At 55.9% G+C, this 21,634-nt stretch overlaps 1 protein-coding gene across 1 annotated transcript in view; it reads left to right on the top strand.

Annotated features, from left to right (window-relative positions):
- Positions 1-20,745, top strand: part of CPSF1 (cleavage and polyadenylation specific factor 1) — a gene marked incomplete at its 5' end in the record, with an annotated part of 43,554 nt that extends 22,809 nt beyond the window's left edge. Inside the window, 12 exons of the mRNA XM_063182511.1 lie at positions 1,985-2,101; positions 4,130-4,220; positions 5,753-5,837; positions 7,025-7,166; positions 8,946-9,098; positions 10,325-10,501; positions 12,657-12,723; positions 15,417-15,464; positions 15,579-15,734; positions 18,221-18,350; positions 19,458-19,596; positions 20,221-20,745. Coding sequence (XP_063038581.1) covers positions 1,985-2,101; positions 4,130-4,220; positions 5,753-5,837; positions 7,025-7,166; positions 8,946-9,098; positions 10,325-10,501; positions 12,657-12,723; positions 15,417-15,464; positions 15,579-15,734; positions 18,221-18,350; positions 19,458-19,596; positions 20,221-20,268 — 1,353 coding nt within the window. The remainder of the gene's footprint in view (positions 1-1,984; positions 2,102-4,129; positions 4,221-5,752; positions 5,838-7,024; positions 7,167-8,945; positions 9,099-10,324; positions 10,502-12,656; positions 12,724-15,416; positions 15,465-15,578; positions 15,735-18,220; positions 18,351-19,457; positions 19,597-20,220) is intronic.
- Between the last annotated feature and the right edge of the window lie 889 nt (positions 20,746-21,634).

The raw sequence follows: 21,634 nt of genomic DNA on the forward strand, positions 1-21,634 counted from the left end.
CACCTGGCACACCTGGGCACACACCTGGACACACCCACACTGCCCCAAGGGCTTCCTGTACTTCAACCGGCAGGTGAGCGCACCTGGGCACACCTGGGCACACACATGGGCACACCTGAGATACACCTGGGTACACCTGGGCACACACCTGGGCACACACCTGGGTACACCTGGGCACACCTGGACACACACCTGGGCACACCTGAGATACACCTGGGCACACCTGGACACACACCTGGGCACACACCTGGGTACACCTGGGCACACCTGGGCACACCTGAGATACACCTGGACACACCTGGGCACACCTGAGATACACCTGGGCACACCTGGGCACACCTGGGCACACCTTTGGGATATTTCAGGGTGCCTTGGGGGTCACTCGGGGCTGTTTCTGGCTGAGTTAAGGCGTGCGCTTTTTTAGGGCGTTCAGATCCATTTTGGGGTCACTTTGGGATATTTTGGTTAACTTTGGGGATATTTTGGGTTAATTTTGGGGATATTTTGGGTTAACTTTGGGATATTTTGGTTAACTTTGGGGATATTTTGGGTTAATTTGAGGGATATTTTGGTTAATTTTGGGCTGTTTCGGGGTGAGTTCAGGATCAGTGTCCTCCCCTGTACCTGTCCTGTCACACCTGAGCCATTCTGGGTTAATTTTGGGTTCATTTTGGGATATTTTGGTTAATTTTGGGGGTTTTACTGTGTTTCAGGGTGAGCTGAGGATCAGCGTGCTCCCCGCGTACCTGTGCTGTGTTTGGTGTAACTTTGGGATATTTTGGTTATTTTAGGTTAATTTAGGTTAATTTTGGTTTCAGGGCGAGCTGAGGATCAGCGTGCTCCCCGCGTACCTGTCCTGTGTTTGGTGTAACTTTGGGATATTTTGGTTAATTTAGGTTAATTTTGGTTAATTTAGGTTATTTTAGGTTAATTTTGGTTGATTTTGGTTTCAGGGTGAGCTGAGGATCAGCGTGCTCCCCTGTACCTGTCCTGTGTTTGGTGTAACTTTGGGTTAATTTTGGTTAATTTTGGGTGATTTTCGTTTGTTTTAGGGTGAAGTAAGGATCAGCGTGCTCCCCGCGTACCTGTGCTGTGTTTGGTGTAACTTTGGGATATTTTGGTTAATTATTTTGGTTAATTTTGGTTAATTTTGGTTTCAGGGTGAATTAAGGATCAGCGTGCTCCCCTGTACCTGTCCTGTGTTTGGTGTAACTTTGGTTAATTTAGGTTAATTTTGGTTAATTTAGGTTAATTTTGGTTAATTTAGGTTAATTTAGGTTAATTTTGATTTCAGGGTGAGCTGAGGATCAGCGTGCTCCCCTGTACCTGTCCTGTGACACCTGAGCCATTTTCGGGTGTTTTGGGATGAGTTAATGATCAGGATCCATTTTTGGGAGATTTTGGGATATTTTGGTTAATTTTGGTTAATTATTTTGGTTAATTTTGGGCTGTTTCAGGGCGAGCTGAGGATCAGCGTGCTCCCCGCGTACCTGTGCTGTGTTTGGTGTAACTTTGGGATATTTTGGTTAATTTTGGTTAATTATTTTGGTTAATTTTGGTTGGTTTCAGGGCGAGCTCAGGATCAGCGTGCTCCCCGCGTACCTGTGCTGTGTTTGGTGTAACTTTGGGATATTTTGGTTAATTATTTTGGTTAATTTTGGTTGGTTTCAGGGTGAGCTCAGGATCAGCGTGCTCCCCGCGTACCTGTCCTGTGTTTGGTGTAACTTTGGGATATTTTGGTTAATTTTGGTTAATTTTGGTTTGTTTCAGGGCGAGCTCAGGATCAGCGTGCTCCCCGCGTACCTGTGCTGTGTTTGGTGTAACTTTGGGATATTTTGGTTAATTATTTTGGTTAATTTTGGGCTGTTTCAGGGCGAGCTCAGGATCAGCGTGCTCCCTGCGTACCTGTGCTGTGTTTGGTGTAACTTTGGGATATTTTGGTTAATTTTGGTTAATTATTTTGGTTAATTTTGGTTGGTTTCAGGGCGAGCTCAGGATCAGCGTGCTCCCCGCGTACCTGTCGTACGACGCGCCCTGGCCCGTGCGCAAGATCCCCCTGCGCTGCACCGCGCACTACGTCGCCTACCACGTGGAGTCCAAGGTGGGCACACCTGGGCACGCACCTGGGCACACCTGAGCATGGCCAGAACACACCTGGGCACACCTGGGCACACCCAGAACACACCTGGGCACACACCTGGGCACAATGACATCACACCTGGGCACACCTGGGCACACCCAGAACACACCTGGGCACACACCTGGGCACAATGACATCACACCTGGGCACACCTGGGCATACCCACAACACACCTGGGCACACCTGGGTATGATCAGAACACAGCTGGGCACACCTGGGAACACCCAGAACATACCTGGGCACAATGACATCACACCTGGGCACACCTGGGCATACCTGGGCACACCTGGGCACAATGACAACACACTTGGGCATACCCACAATACACCTGAACACGCCTGGGCACACCTGAGTATGGTCAGAACACAGCTGGGCACACCTGGGCACATCCAGAAGACACCTGGGCACAATGACATCACACCTGGGCACACCTGGGCATACCTGGGCACACCTGGGCACACACCTGGGCACAATGACATCACACCTGGGCACACCCACAATACATCTGGGCACACCTGGGTATGGTCTGGACACACCTGGGCACACCCACAATACAGCTGGGCAAACCTGGGCACACCTGGGCACACCCTGGACACATGGGCACACTCACAACGCACCTTGGCACACCTGAATATGGTTAGGACACAGCTGGGTGCATCTGGGCACAGCCTGGGCACGCATGGGTATCTCCAGGACACACCTGGGCTCACCTGGGTATGCCCACAACACACCTGGGCACACCAACATCACACCTGGGCATAGCCACAACACACCTGGGCACAGCCAGGACTCACCTGGGCACACCCAGACCACACCTGGGCACACCCAGAACATACCTGGGCACACGTGGGTATGGTCAGGACACATCTGGGCACACCTGAGTATGGTCAGAACGCACCTGGGCACATCTGGACATACCCACAATGCACCTGGGCACGCCCAAGGCACACCTGGGCACACATGGGTGCAGCCAGGACGCACCTGGGTACACTCAGAACACACCTGGGTATGGTTAGGACGCAGCTGGGCACATCTGGGCACAGCCACAATCCACCTGGGCACACCCAGAACACACCTGGGTACTCCTGGGCACACCTGGGTATACCCACAGTACACCCAGGCACACCCACAACACACCAGGACACACCTGGGCACACCTGGGTATGGTCAGGACACACCTGGGCACACCTGGGTACAGCTACAATACAGCTGGGCACACCCAGAACACACCTGGGTACACCTGGGCACACTCAGAGCACACCTGGGCATGGCCAGAACACACCTGGGTACACCTGGGCACAGCCACAATACACCTGGGTATGGTCAGGACACACCTGGGCACACCCACAACACACCTGAGTATACCCAGAACACACCTGGGCACACCCACAACACGTCTGAGTATGGTCAGGATACACCTGGGCACACCCACAATACACATGGGCACACCTGGGCACACCCACAACACACCTGGGCACACCTGGGCGCAGCCACAATACACCTGGGCACACCTGGGTATGGTCTGGACACACCTGGGCACACACCTGGGCACAATGACATCACACCTGGGCACACCTGGGTATGGTCTGGACACACCTGGGCACACACCTGGGCACAATGACATCACACCTGGGCACACCTGGGCATACCCACAATGCACCTGGGCACACCTGGGCACACCTGGGTATGGTCTGGACACACCTGGGCACACCCACAACACACTTGGAACACACCTGGGCACAGCCAGGACAAACCTGGGGGGGGGTCCTGGGGAATTTTGGGGGGGTCTCAGCGCTGCCCCTCCTCCCCCCAGGTGTACACGGGGCATTCTGGGGGGTCCTGGGGGGGTCCCGGGGGATTCTGGGGGGTCCCGGGGTATTTTGGGGGGGGGTCTCAGCGCTGCCCCTCCCCCCCCAGGTGTACATGGGGGGTCCTGGGGGGGTCCCGGGGTATTTTGGGGGGGGTCTCAGCGCTGCCCCTCCCCCCCAGGTGTACGCGGTGGCCACCAGCTCCCCCCACCCCTGCACGCGGATCCCGCGCATGACGGGGGAGGAGAAGGAGTTCGAGAGCATCGAGAGAGGTGGGTGAGGGCACCTGGGCACACCTGGGGGCACAGGGCATACACCTGGGATGGACCTGGGGGCACCTGGGCACACCTGGGGGCACCTGGGCACACCTGGGATGGACCTGGGGGCACCTGAGCACACCTGGGGGCACAGGGCATACACCTGGGGGCACCTGGGATACACCTGGGCACACCTGGGGGCACAGGGCATACACCTGGGATGGACCTGGGGGCACCTGGGCACACCTGGGGGCACCTGGGATACACCTGGGCACACCTGGGGACACTTGGGGGCACCTGGGATAGTCCTGGGATAGACCTGGGGACAGCTGGGGGTACCTGGGCACACCTAGGCACACCTGGGATAGTCCTGGGCACACCTGGGATAGACCTGGGGGCACCTGGCACACCTGGGCACACCTGGGATAGACGTGGGACACACCTGGAAGCTGTGACTGTCAAAGCTGGGCATACCTGGGGGCAAGTGGGAGCACCTGGGCACACCTGGGGGCACCTGGGGGGGTGTAACTGTGACACTTTGGGGCACCTGGGCACACCTGGAGACGTCCCTGGGCACACCTGGGGATGTCCCCAAATCTCTGTGTCCCCCCCAGTCCCAATCCCAGTGTCCCCAGTAGCAATGCCCCCAGTCTGTGTCCCCACTGTCCCCAGTCCCAGTGTCCCCAGTGTCCCCAATGTCCCCAGTGCCCTGAGTGTCCCACCAGTGTCCCTAGTGTCCCCAGTCCCAGTGTCCCCAATTCCAGTGTTCCCAGTCCCAGTGTCCCCAATGTCCCCCAGTGTCCCCAATCCAAGTCCCAGTGTCCCCCAGTGCCCCCAATGTCCCCCCTAACCCTGTGTCCCCTCTTGGTGTCCCCAGTGTCCTCCGTGTCCCCAATCCCAGTGTCCCCAGTGTCCCCCAGCATTCCCAGTGTCCCCAATCCCAGTCCCAGTGTCCCCAATCCCACTGCACCCACTGTCCCCACTGCCCCCACTGTCCCCAGTGTCCCCAGTCCCAGTGTCCCATCCCAGTGTCCCCACTGTCCCCAATCCCAGTGTCCCCGGTGCTCTCAATGTCCCCAATCCCAGTGTCCCCACTGTCCCCAGTGTCCCCAATCCCAGTGTCCCACCCCAGTGTCCCCAGTGTCCCCAATCCCAGTGTCCCCAATCTCAATCCCACTGTCCCCACTGTCCCCATGTCCCCGTGTCCCCACTGACCCTGTGTCCCCTCTGACCCCATTCCCAGTGTCCCCACTGTCCCCCTGACCCTGTCCCCCCTCGTTGTCCCCGATATCCCCAGTGTCCCCATGTCCCCCCTGACCCTGTGTCCCCTCTCGGTGTCCCCAGTGTCCCCATGTCCCTGCTGTCCCGCTGTCCCCCTGACCCTGTGTCCCCTCTCGGTGTCCCCACTGTCCCCACTGTCCCCCCTGACCCTGTGTCCCCTCTCGGTGTCCCCATGTCCCCCTGACCCTGTGTCCCCTCTCGGTGTCCCCAGTGTCCCCAGTGTCCCCATGTCCCCCTGACCCTGTGTCCCCTCTCGGTGTCCCCAGACGAGCGCTACGTCCCCCCCCAGCAGGAGGCCTTCAGCATCCAGCTCATCTCACCCGTCAGCTGGGAGGCCATCCCCAACACCAGGTGGGACCCCAAAATCCCCAACCCCACAGTGACCCATCCCCAACACCAGGTGGGACCCCAAAATCCCCAACCCCACAGTGACCCATCCCCAACACCAGGTGGGACCCCAAAATCCCCAACCCCACAGTGACCCATCCCCAACACCGGGTGGGACCCCAAAATCCCCTAAATACACCTGGGAACCCCCAAAATCCCTAAATACACCTGGGAACCCCCAAAATCCCTAAATACACCTGGGAACCCCCAAAATCCCCAACCCCACCGTGACCCATCCCCAGCACCAGGTGGGACCCCAAAATCTCCTGGTCCCACCTGTGCCCAGGATGGCCCTGGATGGGCGGGCACACGTCACCTGCATGGGGTGACCCTGAGACCTGGGGCACCACCTGAGCCACACCTGGGGTGCCCCTGATCCCCCCCCCCTGACCTCACCTGTGCCCACCTGTGCAGGATCACCCTGGATGGGTGGGCACACGTCACCTGCATGGGGTGACCTGAGTCACACCTGGGGTGCCCCTCTGACCCCACCCTGACCTCATCCTGACCCTGTTTGGTGCCACCTGTGCCCACCTGGTCTCACCTGTGCCCACCTGTGCAGGATCGCCCTGGATGAGTGGGCACACGTCACCTGCATGGGGTGACCTGAGCCCCACAGCCCCACGTGGGGTGCCCCCTGACCCCACCCTGACCTCACCTGTGCCCACCTGTGCCCACCTGTGCAGGATCGCCCTAGAGGAGCGGGCACACATCACCTGCATGGGGTGACCTGAGACCCCTGGGGTGCCCCCTGACCCCACCCTGACCTCACCTGTGCCCACCCTGACCTCACCTGTGCCCACCTGGTCCCACCTGTGCCCACCTGTGCCCACCTGTTCAGGATGGACCTAGAGAAGTGGGCACACGTCACCTGCATGGGGTGACCTGAGACCTCTGGGGTGCCCCTCTGACCCCACCCTGATCCCCCATGTCTCACCTGTGCCCCCCCGTGTCTCACCTGTGCCCACCTGTGCCCACCTGTGCAGGATTGCCCTGGAGGAGTGGGAGCACGTCACCTGCATGGGGTGATGTGTCCCTGGGGTGCCCCTCTGACCCCACCCTGACCCCCCCCATGTCTCACCTGTGCCCACCCTGACCCCCCCATGTCTCACCTGTGCCCCCCCGTGTCTCACCTGTGCCCACCTGTGCAGGATCGCCCTGGAGGAGTGGGAGCACGTCACCTGCATGAAGACGGTGTCGCTGCGCTCCGAGGAGACGGTGTCGGGCCTCAAGGGCTACGTGGCCGTGGGCACCTGCCTGATGCAGGGCGAGGAGGTCACCTGCCGGGGCCGGGTATGGCACACCTGGGCACACCTGGGGGACATCTGGGATACACCTGGGCACACCTGGGGTCACACCTGCCTGATGCAGGGCGAGGAGGTCACCTGCCGGGGCCGGGTACGTACCTGGGCACACCTGGGCACACCTGGGGTCACACCTGCCTGATGCAGGGCGAGGAGGTCACCTGCCGGGGCCGGGTACGTACCTGGGCACACCTGGGCACACCTGGGGTCACACCTGCCTGATGCAGGGCGAGGAGGTCACCTGCCGGGGCCGGGTACGTACCTGGGCACACCTGGGCACACGTGGGGGTCACACCTGCCTGATGCAGGGCGAGGAGGTCACCTGCCGGGGCCGGGTATGGCACACCTGGGCACACCTGGGGGACATCTGGGATACACCTGGGCACACCTGGGGTCACACCTGCCTGATGCAGGGCGAGGAGGTCACCTGCCGGGGATGGGTATGGCACACCTGGGCACACCTGGGGTACCTGGGCACACCTGGGGGACATCTGGGATACACCTGGGCACACCTGGGGTCACACCTGCCTGATGCAGGGCAAGGAGGTCACCGGTCGGGGCCGGGTATGGCACACCTGGGCACACCTGGGGGACAGCTGGGTACAGCTGGGCACACCTGGGGTACCTGGGTACATCTGGGATACACCTGGGCACACCTGGGGTCACACCTACCTGATGCAGGGTGAGGAGGTCACCTGCCGGGGCCGGGTACGTACCTGGGCACACCTGGGGGCACTTGGACGTGGTCGAGGTGGTGATGAGGTCTCCATGGCTCACCTGGTCTGGCCGTGTCTCACCTGTCCATGTCCCAGATCCTGATCCTGGACGTGATCCAGGGGGTGATGAGGTCTCCATGTCTCCGTGTCTCACCTGTCCATGTCTCACCTGTCCATGTCTCCATGTCTCACCTGTCCGTGTCTCACCTGTCAGATCCTGACCCTGGACATGATCCAGGTGGTGATGAGGTGTCCTTGTCTCCGTGTCTCACCTGTCTCACCTGTCCGTGTCTCACCTGTCCCAGATCCTGATCTTGGACATGATCCAGGTGGTGTGATGAGGTGTCCATGTCTCCGTGTCTCACCTGTCTCACCTGTCCATGTCTCACCTGTCCATGTCTCATCTGTCCATGTCTCTGTGTCTCACCTGTCCGTGTCTCACCTGTCTCACCTGTCCATGTCTCACCTGTGTCAGATCCTGATCCTGGACATGATCCAGGTGGTGATGAGGTGTCCATGTCTCCGTGTCTCACCTGTCTCACCTGTCCCTGTCCCAGATCCTGATCCTGGACGTGATCGAGGTGGTGACTTGGGGTCTCCATGTCTCACCTGTCCATGTCTCACCTGTCCGTGTCTCACCTGTCTCACCTGTCCATGTCTCACCTGTCAGATCCTGATCCTGGACGTGATTGAGGTGGTGATGAGGTGTCCATGTCTCCATGTCTCACCTGTCCGTGTCTCACCTGTCTCACCTGTCCCTGTCCCAGATCCTGATCCTGGACGTGATCGAGGTGGTGACATGGGGTCTCCATGTCTCACCTGTCCATGTCTCACCTGTCCGTGTCTCACCTGTCTCACCTGTCCGTGTGTCACCTGTCAGATCCTGATCCTGGACGTGATCGAGGTGGTGATGAGGTGTCCATGTCTCACCTGTCTCACCTGTCTCACCTGTCAGATCCTGATCCTGGACGTGATCGAGGTGGTACCAGGAGGTCCATGTCTCCATGTCTCACCTGTCCGTGTCTCACCTGTCTCACCTGTCCATGTCCCAGATCCTGATCCTGGACGTGATCGAGGTGGTGCCCGAGCCGGGGCAGCCGCTGACCAAGAACAAGTTCAAGGTGCTCTACGAGAAGGAGCAGAAGGGACCCGTGACGGCGCTGTGCCACTGCCACGGCTACCTGGTGTCTGCCATCGGGCAAAAGGTACACCTGGCACACCTGGGCACACCTGGGTACACCTGGGAATAACCACACACACACCTGGGCACAGCTGGGCACAGCCCTGTGCCACTGCCACGGCTACCTGGTGTCTGCCATCGGGCAAAAGGTACGCCTGGCACACCTGGGCACACCTGGGAATAACCACAGACACACCTGGGCACACCTGGGCACACCTGGGTACACCTGGGAATAACCACAGAGACACCTGGGCACAGCCCTGTGCCACTGCCACGGCTACCTGGTGTCTGCCATCGGGCAAAAGGTACACCTGGCACACCTGGGGGCACCTGGGAATAACCACACACACACCTGGGCACAGCTGGGAATAACCACACACACACCTGGGCACAGCTGGGCACAGCCCTGTGCCACTGCCACGGCTACCTGGTGTCTGCCATCAGGCAAAAGGTACACCTGGCACACCTGGGCACACCTGGGAATAACCACAGGCACACCTGGGCACACCTGGGTACAGCTGGGAATAACCACAGACACACCTGGGCACAGCTGGGCACAGCCCTGTGCCACTGCCATGGATACCTGGTGTCTGCCATCGGGCAAAAGGTACACCTGGCACACCTGGGAACACACTGGGCACACCTGGTGGACCTCCATGGTGACCTCAAGGTGTCCCCTCAGATCTTCCTGTGGAGGCTGAAGGACCACGGGCTGACCTTGGTGGCACCTCAGTGTTTGTTGGGTTTGTGTCAGTGACCCGAGGGGCCACCAGGGAGGTGACAGAGGCCACCACAAGGTCATGGAGATCCATGGTGACCTCGAGGTGTCCCCTCAGATCTTCCTGAGGATCCTCAAGGACAATGAGATGATGGTGGTGGCCACCCCACATCAGTTGGGTTCAGGTTGGGTTGGGTTGGTGACCTGAGGTGCCACCACAAGGTTGAGGGCCACCATGGTGACCTCGGGGTGTCCCCTCAGATCTTCCTGAGGAGCCTCAAGGACAATGAGATGATGGTGGTGGCCACTCCACATCAGTTGGGGTTAGGTTGGAATTGCCACCGAGGAGGTGACAGAGGTGACCTCGAGGTGTCCCCTCAGATCTTCCTGAGGATCCTGAAGGACAATGAGATGATGGTGGTGGCCACCCAACATCAGTTGGGGTTAGGTTGGAATTGCCTCCAAGGAGGTGACAGAGGCCACCACAAGGTCAGGGAGATCCATGGTGACCCCTGGTGTCGTTGTCCCCTCAGATCTTCCTGTGGAGCCTGAAGGACAACGAGCTGACGGGCATGGCGTTCATCGACACGCAGCTCTACATCCACCAGATGATCAGCGTCAAGAGCTTCATCCTGGCCGCCGACCTGATGAAGAGCATCTCGCTGCTGCGCTACCAGGAGGAGAGCAAGACGCTGTCCCTCGTCAGCCGGGTGGGACACGGCACAGCGGGCGCGGCACGGGGACACCGAACACGTGTTGGGGTCACCACACCTGACATGGGGACACCACACCTGACATGGGGACACCACACCTGACATGGGGACACCAAACACACCAGGGGGACACCAAACACACCAGGGGGACACCAAACCCAACATGGGGACACCACACCGGACACGGGGACACCAAACACACCAGGGGGACACCAAACCTGACATGGGGACACCACACCTGACACGGGGATACCACACCTGACATGGGGACACCAAACCTGACATGGGGACACCAAACACACCATGGGGACACCAAACACACCATGGGGACACCAAACACACCATGGGGACACCAAACACGTGCTGGGGACACCAAACCCAACATGGGGACACCAGAACCACCAGGGGGACACCAAACACACCATGGGGACACCACACCTGACACGAGGACACCACACCTGACATGGGGACACCGAACACGTGCTGGGGACACCAAACACACCAGGGGGACACCACACCTGCCATGGGGACACCAAACCTGACATGGGGACACCACACCTGCCATGGGGCCACCAAACCCACCTTGAGGTCACCAAACCTGCCATGGGGTCACCAAAGCTGCCATGGGGGACACCAAACTCCCACACAGCCATTAGAACCACCATGGGGTCACCACACCTGCCATGGGGCCACCAAACCCACTATAGGGCCATCAAACCCACCAGGGGGACACCAAACCTGACATGGGGACACCAAAGCTGCCATGGGGACACCAAACCTGCCATGGGGTCACCAAACCCACCAGGGGGACACCGAACCTGACATGGGGACACCAAACACGCCTTGAGGTCACCAAACCTGCCATGGGGACACCAAACACACCGTGGGGACACCAAACCTGCCATGGGGTCACCAAACCTGACATGGGGACACCAGAACCACCATGGGGACACCAAACACACCGTGGGGACACCAGAACCACCATGGGGACACCACACCTGACATGGGGACACCAAACCTGACATGGGGACACCAAACTCCTCACAGGGACACCAAACCCACCATGGGGCCATCAAACTTGTCATGGGGACACCAATCCTGACATGGGGTCACCAAACCCACCAGGGGGCCACCAGAACCACCTTGGGGTCACCAAACCTGCCATGGGTCACCAAACCCACCTTGGGGCCACCGAACTGTCCCTGGGCCACCAGACCTGCCCTGGGGACATGGCTGGGGGACACCTGAGGGTCCTGGAGGACATCCAAGGTTGGGCTCCTGGGGGACACCTGGGGAAGACCTGCGGGTCTTGGGGGCCACCTGAAGGTCTTGGGAGACACCTGAGGGACCTGGGGGACACCTGAGGGTTTTGGGTGACACTTGAGGATCTTGGGTGACATCTGAAGGTCTTTGGGGACACCTGAAGGTCTTGGGTGACACTTGAGGGTCCCTGGGGAACACCTGAGGGTCTTGGGGGCCACCTGAAGGTCATTGCTGGATGACACCTGACAGTTCTGGGGGTCACCTGAGGGTCCCTGGGGAACCCCTGAGGGTCTTGGGGGCCACCTGAAAGTCTTGGGTGACACCTGAGGGATCTGGGGGACACCTGGGGCACACCTGAGGGACACCTGAGGGTCCCTGGGGCACACCTGGGGGACACCTGAGGCACACCTGAGGGTCCCTGGGGCACACCTGGGGGACACCTGAGGGATCTGGGGGACACCTGGGGCACACCTGAGGGTCCCTGGGGGACACCTGGGGGACACCTGAGGAATCTGGGGGACACCTGGGGCACACCTGAGGGTCCCTGGGGCACACCTGGGGGACACCTGGGGCACACCTGAGGGTCCCTGGGGCACACCTGGGGGACACCTGGGGGACACCTGGGGCACACCTGAGGGTCCCTGGGGCACACCTGGGGCACACCTGAGGGATCTGGGGGACACCTGGGGCACACCTGAGGGTCCCTGGGGCACACCTGAGGCACACCCAGGGATCTTGGAGGACTCTCAGAGGTCTCCAGGGCAGCCCAAGGCTCTGGAGGACACTCAGGGGTCACCTGGGGGGTCTCAGGAGGTGCCCAGGTGCCACCCCTGGCACTGGGACGGTGACGGTGACAGTGACGGTGACGGTGACAGGGGTGTCCCCGCAGGATGCCAAGCCACTGGAGGTCTACAGCGTGGACTTCATGGTGGACGGGAGCCAGCTGGGATTCCTGGGTACGGCACGGCCGGCGCGGGCGGGGTGGGCTTGGTGAGGGTTGGGTGGGTTTGGTTGGGGTTGGGTGGGTTTGGTTGGGTTGGGGTGGGTTTCGTTGACCATAGTTGGGTTTGGTTGGGTTTGGTTGAGTTTAATCTGTTTTGAGTCGGGTTTTGTTGACGTTGGGTTGGGTTTGGTTGGGTTGGGTTTGGTTGAGTTTGGGTGGGTTTGGTTGAGTTTGGGTGGGTTTGGGTGGGTTTGGTTGGGTTTGGGTTGAGTTTGGGTGGGTTTGGTTGGGTTGGGGTGGGTTTCGTTGACCATAGTTGGGTTTGGTTGGGTTTGGTTGAGTTTAATTTGATTTGGGTCAGGTTTTGTTGAGGTTGGGTTGGGTTTGGTTGAGTTTGGGTGGGTTTGGTTGGGTTTGGGTGGGTTTGGTTGACCATAGTTGGGTTTGGTTGGGTTTGGTTGAGTTTAATTTGATTTGGGCCGGGTTTTGTTGAGGTTGGGTTGGGTTTGGTTGGGTTTGGGTGGGTTTGGTTGGGTTTGTGTGGGTTTGTTTGGGTTTGGGTTGGGTTTGGGTGTGCTTGGTTGGGTTTGGGTGGGTTTGGTTGGGTTTGGGTGGGTTTGGTTGACCATAGTTGGGTTTGGTTGGGTTTGGTTGAGTTTAATTTGATTTGGGCCGGGTTTTGTTGAGGTTGGGTTGGGTTTGGGTTCGGTTGAGTTGGGTTTGGGTGGGTTTGGTTGGCATTGGGTTGAGTTTGGATGCGTTGAGTTGGGTTTGGGTTGAGTTTGGGTGGGTTCAGTTGGGTTTGGGTTGGATTTAGTTGGGGTTGGGTTGAGTTTAGTTATGTTTGTGTTGGGTTTGGATGGGTTTGGTTGAGTTGAATTTGATTTGGGTTGGGTTTTGTTGAGGTTTGGTTTGGGTTGGGTTGAGTTTGGGTGGGTTCAGTTGAGTTTGGTTGGGTTTGGTTGGCCTTGGGTTGGGTTTGGTTGGGTTTGGGTTGGGTTGAGTTGGGTTTGGTTGAGTTTGGATGGGTTGAGTTGGGTTTGGGTTGAGTTTGGGTGGGTTCAGTTGAGTTTGGGTTGGATTTAGTTGGGGTTGGGTTGAGTTTAGTTGGGTTTGTGTTGGGTTTGGTTGGGTTGTTTGGCTTGGGTTCGGTTGGGTTTGGTTTACTTTAGTTGGGTTTAGTTGGGGTTGGGATGAATTTGGTTGAGTTTGGGCTGGTTTGGGTTGGGTTTGGTTGGGTTTGGGTTGAGTTTAGTTGAGTTTGGGTTGGGTTTGGTTGGGTTTGGGTTGGGTTTCATTGAGTTTGGTTGGGTTTCAGTTGAGTTTTGGTTGAATTTAGTTGAGTTTGGGTTCAGTTGGGTTTTGATTTGGTTTGGGTGGGTTTGGCTGAGGTTGGGTGGGTTGGGTTGAGTTTAGTTTGGGTTAGGTTGGGTTTGGTTGAGGTTGGGTGGGTTTCCTTGACCATAGTTGAGTTTAGTTGAGCTGTGGGTGGGTTTCAGTTGAGTTGGGGTTGAATTTGGATGAGTTTGGTTTGGTTTACCATGGTTGGGTTTGGTGGAGTTTGGGTTTGGTTTGAGTGGGTTTCAGTTGAGTTTGGGAGGGATTGATTGAGTTTGGTTGGGATTTCGTTGGGTTTGGTTGGGTTTGGTTGGATTTGTTGGATGTGGTTGAGTTTGGTTGGGTTTGATTTGGTTTGGGTTGGGTTTGGTTGGGTTTGGTTGGGTTTGCTTTACCATAGTTGGGTTTGGTTGAGTTATGGGTGGGTTCGGTTGAGTTTGGGTGGGTTTGGGTTGAATTTGGGTGGGTTTGGTTGAGTTCAGTTGGGTTTGGGTGGGTTTGATTGACCATAGTTGGGTTTGGTTTTGTTGGGTTGGGTTTGGGTTGGTTCAGTTAAATTTGGGTGGGTTTCGTTGACTTTGGCTAGGTTTAGTTGGCAATAGTTGGGTTTGGTTGGATATAGTGGAGTTTGGGTTGGGTTTGGGTTGAGTTTGGTTGAGTTTGGTTGGGTTTGCTTTACCATAGTTGAGTTTGGTTGAGTTATGGGTGGGTTTAGCTGAGTTTAGTTTGGGTTTGGTTGGTGGCGGTTGGGTTTGGTTGAGTTTGGTTTGGTTTGGGTGGGTTTGATTGACCATAGTTGGTTTTGGTTGGGTTGGGTTGGGTTTGGGTTGGGTTTCATTGAGTTTGGGTTGAGTTTGGTTGGGTTTGGGTTGGGTTTGGTTTGCTTTGTGTTGATTTTGTTTATGTTTGGTTGGGTTTGGATGAGTTTGGGTTGGGTTTGGTTGAGATTGGTTGAGTTCCATGGGTTTGGTTGGGTTTGGTCGGGTTTGGGTTGAGTTTTGGGTGGGTTTGGTTGAGTTTGGGTTGGGTTTGGGTTGGGTTTGGTCGGGTTCGGGTTGAGTTCAAATGAGGTTGGATTGGGTTTGGGTTGAGTCCAGTTGGGTAAGTTTGGGTGAATCTTGATAAATTTTGGTAATTTGGGGTCAAATTTGGGTGAATCTTGGTCAATTTGGGTGAATCTGGGTCGAATTTGATTGAATTTGGGTTGATTTTGGGTGAATTTGAGTAAATTTTGATCAAACTTGTTTAAATATGGGTTGAATCAGGGTCCGATTTTATTGAGCTTTGGATGGATTTGGGTCAGATTTGATTGAATTTGGTCAAATTTGGGTAAATTTGTGTTAACCTCGCCCACCCCCGCGTGCGCAGTGTCGGACCGCGACCGGAACCTGCTGGTGTACATGTACCTGCCTGAAGGTGAGCGGGGCGGGGCCGGGCGGGGCCGGGTGACCCCGGGTGACCCCAGGTGACCCCGGGTGACCCCAGGTGACCCCAGGTGACCCCGGGTGACCCCTTGGCCTGTCCCCCCAGCCAAGGAGTCCTTCGGGGGGCTGCGGCTGCTGCGCCGCGCCGATTTCCACGTGGGCGCGCACGTCAACACCTTCTGGCGCACGCCCTGCCGCGGGCACGGCGAGGGGCCCAACCGGCGCAGCAGCACCTGGGAGAACAAGCACATCACCTGGTTTGGTAAGGGCACACACCTGGGCACACCTGGGGACATGGGGACACACCTGGGAGAACAAGCACATCACCTGGTTCGGTGAGGGGCACACACCTGGGCACACCTGGGCATGGGGATACACCTGGGATACACCTGAGCATGGGAACACACCTGGGCATGGGGACACACCTGGGAGAACAAGCACATCACCTGGTTCGGTAAGGGACACACCTGGGCACACCTGGGCATGGGAATACACCTGGGATACACCTGAGCATGGGAACACACCTGGGACACACCTGGGACACACCTGGGAGAACAAGCACATCACCTGGTTCGGTGAGGGGCACACACCTGGGCACACCTGGGCATGGGGACACACCTGGGCATGGGGACACACCTGGGAGAACAAGCACATCACCTGGTTCGGTAAGGGACACACCTGGGCACACCTGGGGGCGTGGGGACACACCTGGGGACATGGGGACACACCTGGGCACGGGGACACACCTGGGACCCACCTGGGAGAACAAGCACATCACCTGATTCGGTAAGGGGGACACACCTGGGGACACACCTGGGACACACCTGGGGACATGGGGACACACCTGGGACACACCTGGGACCCACCTGGGAGAACAAGCACAGCACCTGGTTCGGTAAGGGACACACCTGGGGACACCTGGGGGCGTGGGGACACACCTGGGGACACACCTGGGACCCACCTGGGATACACCTGGGATACACCTGGGCACGGGGACACACCTGGGACCCACCTGGGAGAACAAGCACATCACCTGGTTCGGTAAGGGGGACACACCTGGGACACACCTGGGGTGATGTTGGAGAACAAGCACAGCACCTGGTTCGGTGAGGGACACACCTGGGACATGGGGACACACCTGGGACACAGCTGGGATGGGGACACACCTGGGGACACCTGGGAGAGCAAGCACAGCACCTGTGTGGATTTGGGGTTGCTGGAATTTGGGATTTGGGGTTTTGGGATTCGGGTTTTGGGATTTGGGGTGAAATTTGGGGTTGAATTTGGGGTTTCTGGGATTTGGGGTGGAGTTTGGGATTTTTGGGCTTTGGGGTGCCGGGGTTTGGGGTGGAGTTTGGGGGTTTGGGATTGGGTTGGAATTTGGGGTTTTGGGATTTGGGTTTCTGGGGTTTGGGATTTCTGGAATTTGGGGATTTTGGGATCAGGGTGGGGTTTGGGGTGGGATTTGGGGGTTTGGGATTTGGGGATTTCTGGGATCTGGGTTTTCTGGAATTTGGGGATTTCTGGGATTTGGGGGTTTGGGTTTTTCTGGAATTTGGGATTTGGGGATTTTTGGGATTTGGGGATTTCTGGGATTTGGGGATTTTGGGGATTTCTGGGATTTGGGGTTTCTGGGATTTGGCATTTTGGGGTTTCTGGAATTTGGGATTTTGGGATTTCTGCAATTTGGGATTTGGGGATTTCTGCAATTTGGGGTTTCGGGGTTTCTGGGATTTGGGGTTTTGAAATTTCTGGGATTTGGGGTTTTTTTGGATTTGGGGATTCCTGAAATTTGGGTTTTTGAGTTTTGGGGTTTCTGGAATTTGGCGTTTCTGAAATTTGGGGGTTTGGGGTTTCTGGGATTCGGAGTTTTGGGATTTCTAGAATTTGGGATTTGGGGTGGAATTCGGGGTTTTTGGTTCCCCTGACGTGTCCCCCTGCAGCGATGCTGGTTTCTGGAATTGGGGATTACTGAAATTTGGGGTTTGGGGATTTCTGGGATTTGGGGATTTTTGGAATTTGGGGTTTGGGGATTTCTGGGATTTGGGGTTTTGAGTTTTGAGGTTTATGGAATTTGGGGTTTCTGGGATTTGGCCTTTTGGGATTTGGACTTTCTGGAATTTGGGGTTTGAGGATTTCTGGGATTTCGCTTTTTGGGATTTTTGGGATTTGAGGTTCCTGGAATTTGGGGTTTTGGGGTTCTGTGGAATTTGGAGATTTGTGGAATTTGGGGGTTTGGGACTTGTAGAATTTGGGGTTTTTGGGATTTGGGATTTCTGTAATTTTGAGATTTGGGATTTCTGTAATTTTGGGGGTTTTGGGATTTGGGATTTCTGTAATTTTGGGATTTGGGATTTCTGTAATTTGGGGTTTTTGGGATTTCTGTAATTTTGGGGTTTTTGGGATTTGAGATTTCTGTAATTTGGGGTTTTTGGGATTTCTGTAATTTGGCGTTTTGGGATTTGGGATTTCTGTAATTTGGGGGTTTTGGGATTTGGGATTTTTGTAATTTGGGGTTTTTGGGATTTCTGTAATTTGGGGTTTTTGGGATTTGGGATTTCTGTAATTTGGGATTTGGGATTTCTGTAATTTGGGGTTTTTGGGATTTCTGTAACTTTGGGGTTTTTGGGATTTGGGATTTCTGTAACTTTGGGGTTTTTGGGGTTTGGATTTCTGTAACTTTGGGGTTTTTGGGATTTGGGGTGTAATTTGGTGTTTTTGGCTCCCCTGACTGTGCCGTCCCCGCAGCCACGCTGGACGGGGGCCTGGGGCTGCTGCTGCCCATGCAGGAGAAAACCTACAGGAGATTGCTGATGCTGCAGAACGCGCTCAGCTCCGCCCTGCCGCACCTGGCCGGCCTCAACCCCAGGGCCTTCAGGTAAATGGGTACACCTGGCATACACCTGGGCACACCTGGGCACAGCTGGGATACACCTACACACACCTAGGCACACCTGGGATACACCTGAGCTCCGCCCTGCCGCACCTGGCCGGCCTCAACCCCAGGGCCTTCAGGTAAATGGATACACCTGGCATACACGTGGGTACACCTGGGGTACACCTGGGCACACCTGGGCACAGCTGGGATACACCTGGGTACACCTGGGCACACCTCAGCTCCGCCCCTGCCGCACCTGGCCGGCCTCAACCCACGGGCTTTCAGGTAAATGGATACACCTGGGCACACCTGGGCACACCTGGGATACACCTGGATACACCTGGGCACACCTGGGTACACCTGGGATACGCCTGGGATACACCTGGGTACACCTGAGATACACCTGGGTACACCTGGGATACACCTGGGCACACCTGGGATACGCCTGGGATACACCTGGGTACACCTGGGATACACCTGGGATACACCTGGGATACACCTGGGATACACCTGGGTACACCTGAGATACACCTGGGTACACCTGGGATACACCTGGGCACACCTGGGATACACCTGGGATACACCTGGGATACACCTGGGATACGCCTGGGATACACCTGGGATACACCTGGGATACGCCTGGGATACACCTGGGATACACCTGGGTACACCTGGGTACACCTGGGATACACCTGGATACACCTGGGCACACCTGGGTACACCTGGGATACGCCTGGGATACACCTGGGATACACCTGGGTACACCTGGGATACACCTGGGTACACCTGGGATACACCTGGGCACACCTGGGTACACCTGGGTACACCTGGGTACACCTGGGATACACCTGAGATACACCTGGGATACACCTGGGCACACCTGGGTACACCTGGGATACACCTGGGCTCTGCCCTGCCGCACCTGGCTGGCCTCAACCCCAGGACGTTCAGGTAGGGACACACCTGTCCACCTGTCCCACCTGTCCCTCACCTGTCCTATCTCTCACCTGTCCCCTTGTCCTGTCCTACCTGGCCCACCTGTCCCTCACCTGTCCCATCCCTCCCCTGTCCCTCCCCTGTCCCACCTGTCCCCCCCCACCCGCACAGGTTGCTGCAGTCCGAGCGCCGGTTGCTGCAGAACGCCGTGCGGAACGTCCTGGACGGGGAACTGCTGGGCAGGTACCTGTACCTGAGCGCCATGGAGAGGGCGGAGCTGGCCAAGAAAATCGGCACCACCCCCGAGATCGTGAGTGACACACCTGGGCACACCTGGGCACACCTGGGATCACGAGTGACACACCTGGGACACACCTGGGCACACCTGGGATCATGAGTGACACACCTGGGACACACCTGGGCACACCTGGGCACACCTGGACACACCTGGGACACACCTGAGATCATGAGTGACACACCTGGGCACACCTGGGCACACCTGGGATCATGAGTGACACACCTGGGACACACCTGGGCACACCTGGGACACACCTGGGACACACCTGGGACACACCTGAGATCATGAGTGACACACCTGGGCACAGCTGGGACACACCTGGGCACACCTGAGATCATGAGTGACACACCTGGACACACCTGGGACACACCTGGGCACACCTGGGCACACCTGGGACACACCTGGGCACACCTGGGCAGGGTGGGACAGGACAGGTGGGACACACCTGGGACAGGTGAGGGACAGGACAGGTGAGATTTTGGCCAGGTGAATTTGGGACAGGTGGGTTTTGGGTGAATTTTGGACTGGTGAATTTGGGACAGGTGAATTTGGGACAGGTGAATTTGGGACAGGTGAGATTCAGGACAGGTGAATTTTGCCCAGGTGAGTCCCTGACCTCTCTCCCCTCCCCCACAGATCCTGGACGACCTCCTGGAGATCGACCGAGTCACCGCCCACTTCTGAGGGACCCAAAACCCACACAATTCCCCCCAAAATTCCCCTCCAAAAATCCCCAAAAATACAAAAATTCCAAAAAAAAATCCTCAAAACTCAAAAAAATCCCCCAAAAAATCCCCCAAAAACCTCCAAAATTCCCAAAAAGAAGAAAAACGCTCCCTAAAAATCCCCCCCGAAGAAACCCCAAAAATTGTAAAAAATTCCCAAAAATCCCCTCCCAAAAATTTCTTAAAATCCTTAAAAATTCCCCCCCAAAAAAATTTCCTAAAACCCCCCAAAAAAATCCCAAAAAAACTCCCAAAATTTTTTTTTTAAAAATCCCCCAAAATGTCCCTTAAAAACCCCCCAAAATCCCCAAATTTTGCTACAAATCCCCCCCAAAAAAACCCAAATCCCCAAATTTCACCACAAATCCCAAATAAAAATCCCCAAAAATCCCAAAACCCCCCAGAATTCCGGTTTGTAATAAAACACAATTTTCGATTTTGGCTTTGAGGTTTATTTGGGGAAGATTTTGGGGAAAATTTTGGGGAATTTTGGGGAATTTGAGGTAAAATTTGAGGTAATTTTGGGGTAATTTTTGGGATTTTGGGGTTCACAGTGTTTGGGGTTGTTCACAGTGAATTTGGGGGGAGGGGGATTTGGGATTTTTGGTATTTTTGGGCGATTTTTGGGGGGATTTTTGGTGTTTTGGGAAATTTTGGGGGTTTTTTTTCAGGTATTTTTGAGGCTGTTTTTTCTCTTTTCCGGGTGTTTTTTTGGGGTGTTTTACACCCAATTTTGGGAATTTTTAAAATTTTCCTGCATTTTTTGGGCATTTTGTGGGGGGTTTTTTGTCTTTTTTCACGTATTTTTGCTGGTTTGCAGACATTTTTTCTATTTTTTTGGCTGAATTTTCGTTCTTTTTGGGTATTTTTGGGGCATTTCCAGCTGTTTTTTGGGGTAATTTTGGGTGTTTCCGTCTGGTTTTTGTTGCTTTTCAGGTATTTCCAGGTGCTTTTCACTGTTTCTGGCTGTTTTTTGGGGTATTTTTTTTCGCTATTTTGTGGTTTTTTTGGCTGTTTCTCATTGTTTTTCAGGTATTTTTTCAGATGGTTTTTCAGATTATTTTTTTTCTGCTATTCTTGGCTGAATTTTGGGTTTTTTTTTTTTTTTGGTATTTCGGGTATTTTGAGTGTTTCTGGTTGTTTTCTGATCCTTTCAGGTGTTTGCAGCCCATTTTTGGGGTATTTTGTCTTTTCCCAACCCAGTTTGGGGATATTTTCATCGTTCCCAACCAGTTTTTTTGGGTATTTTCAGGATTCCCATCTGATTTTTGGGATATCTTCAGGTATTTCCATCTGATTTTCCAGGTATTTTCAGCATTCCAGCT

The sequence above is a fragment of the Melospiza melodia genome, unplaced genomic scaffold (genome assembly GCF_035770615.1).
Source record: "Melospiza melodia melodia isolate bMelMel2 unplaced genomic scaffold, bMelMel2.pri scaffold_266, whole genome shotgun sequence".
Classification (NCBI taxonomy): domain Eukaryota; kingdom Metazoa; phylum Chordata; class Aves; order Passeriformes; family Passerellidae; genus Melospiza; species Melospiza melodia.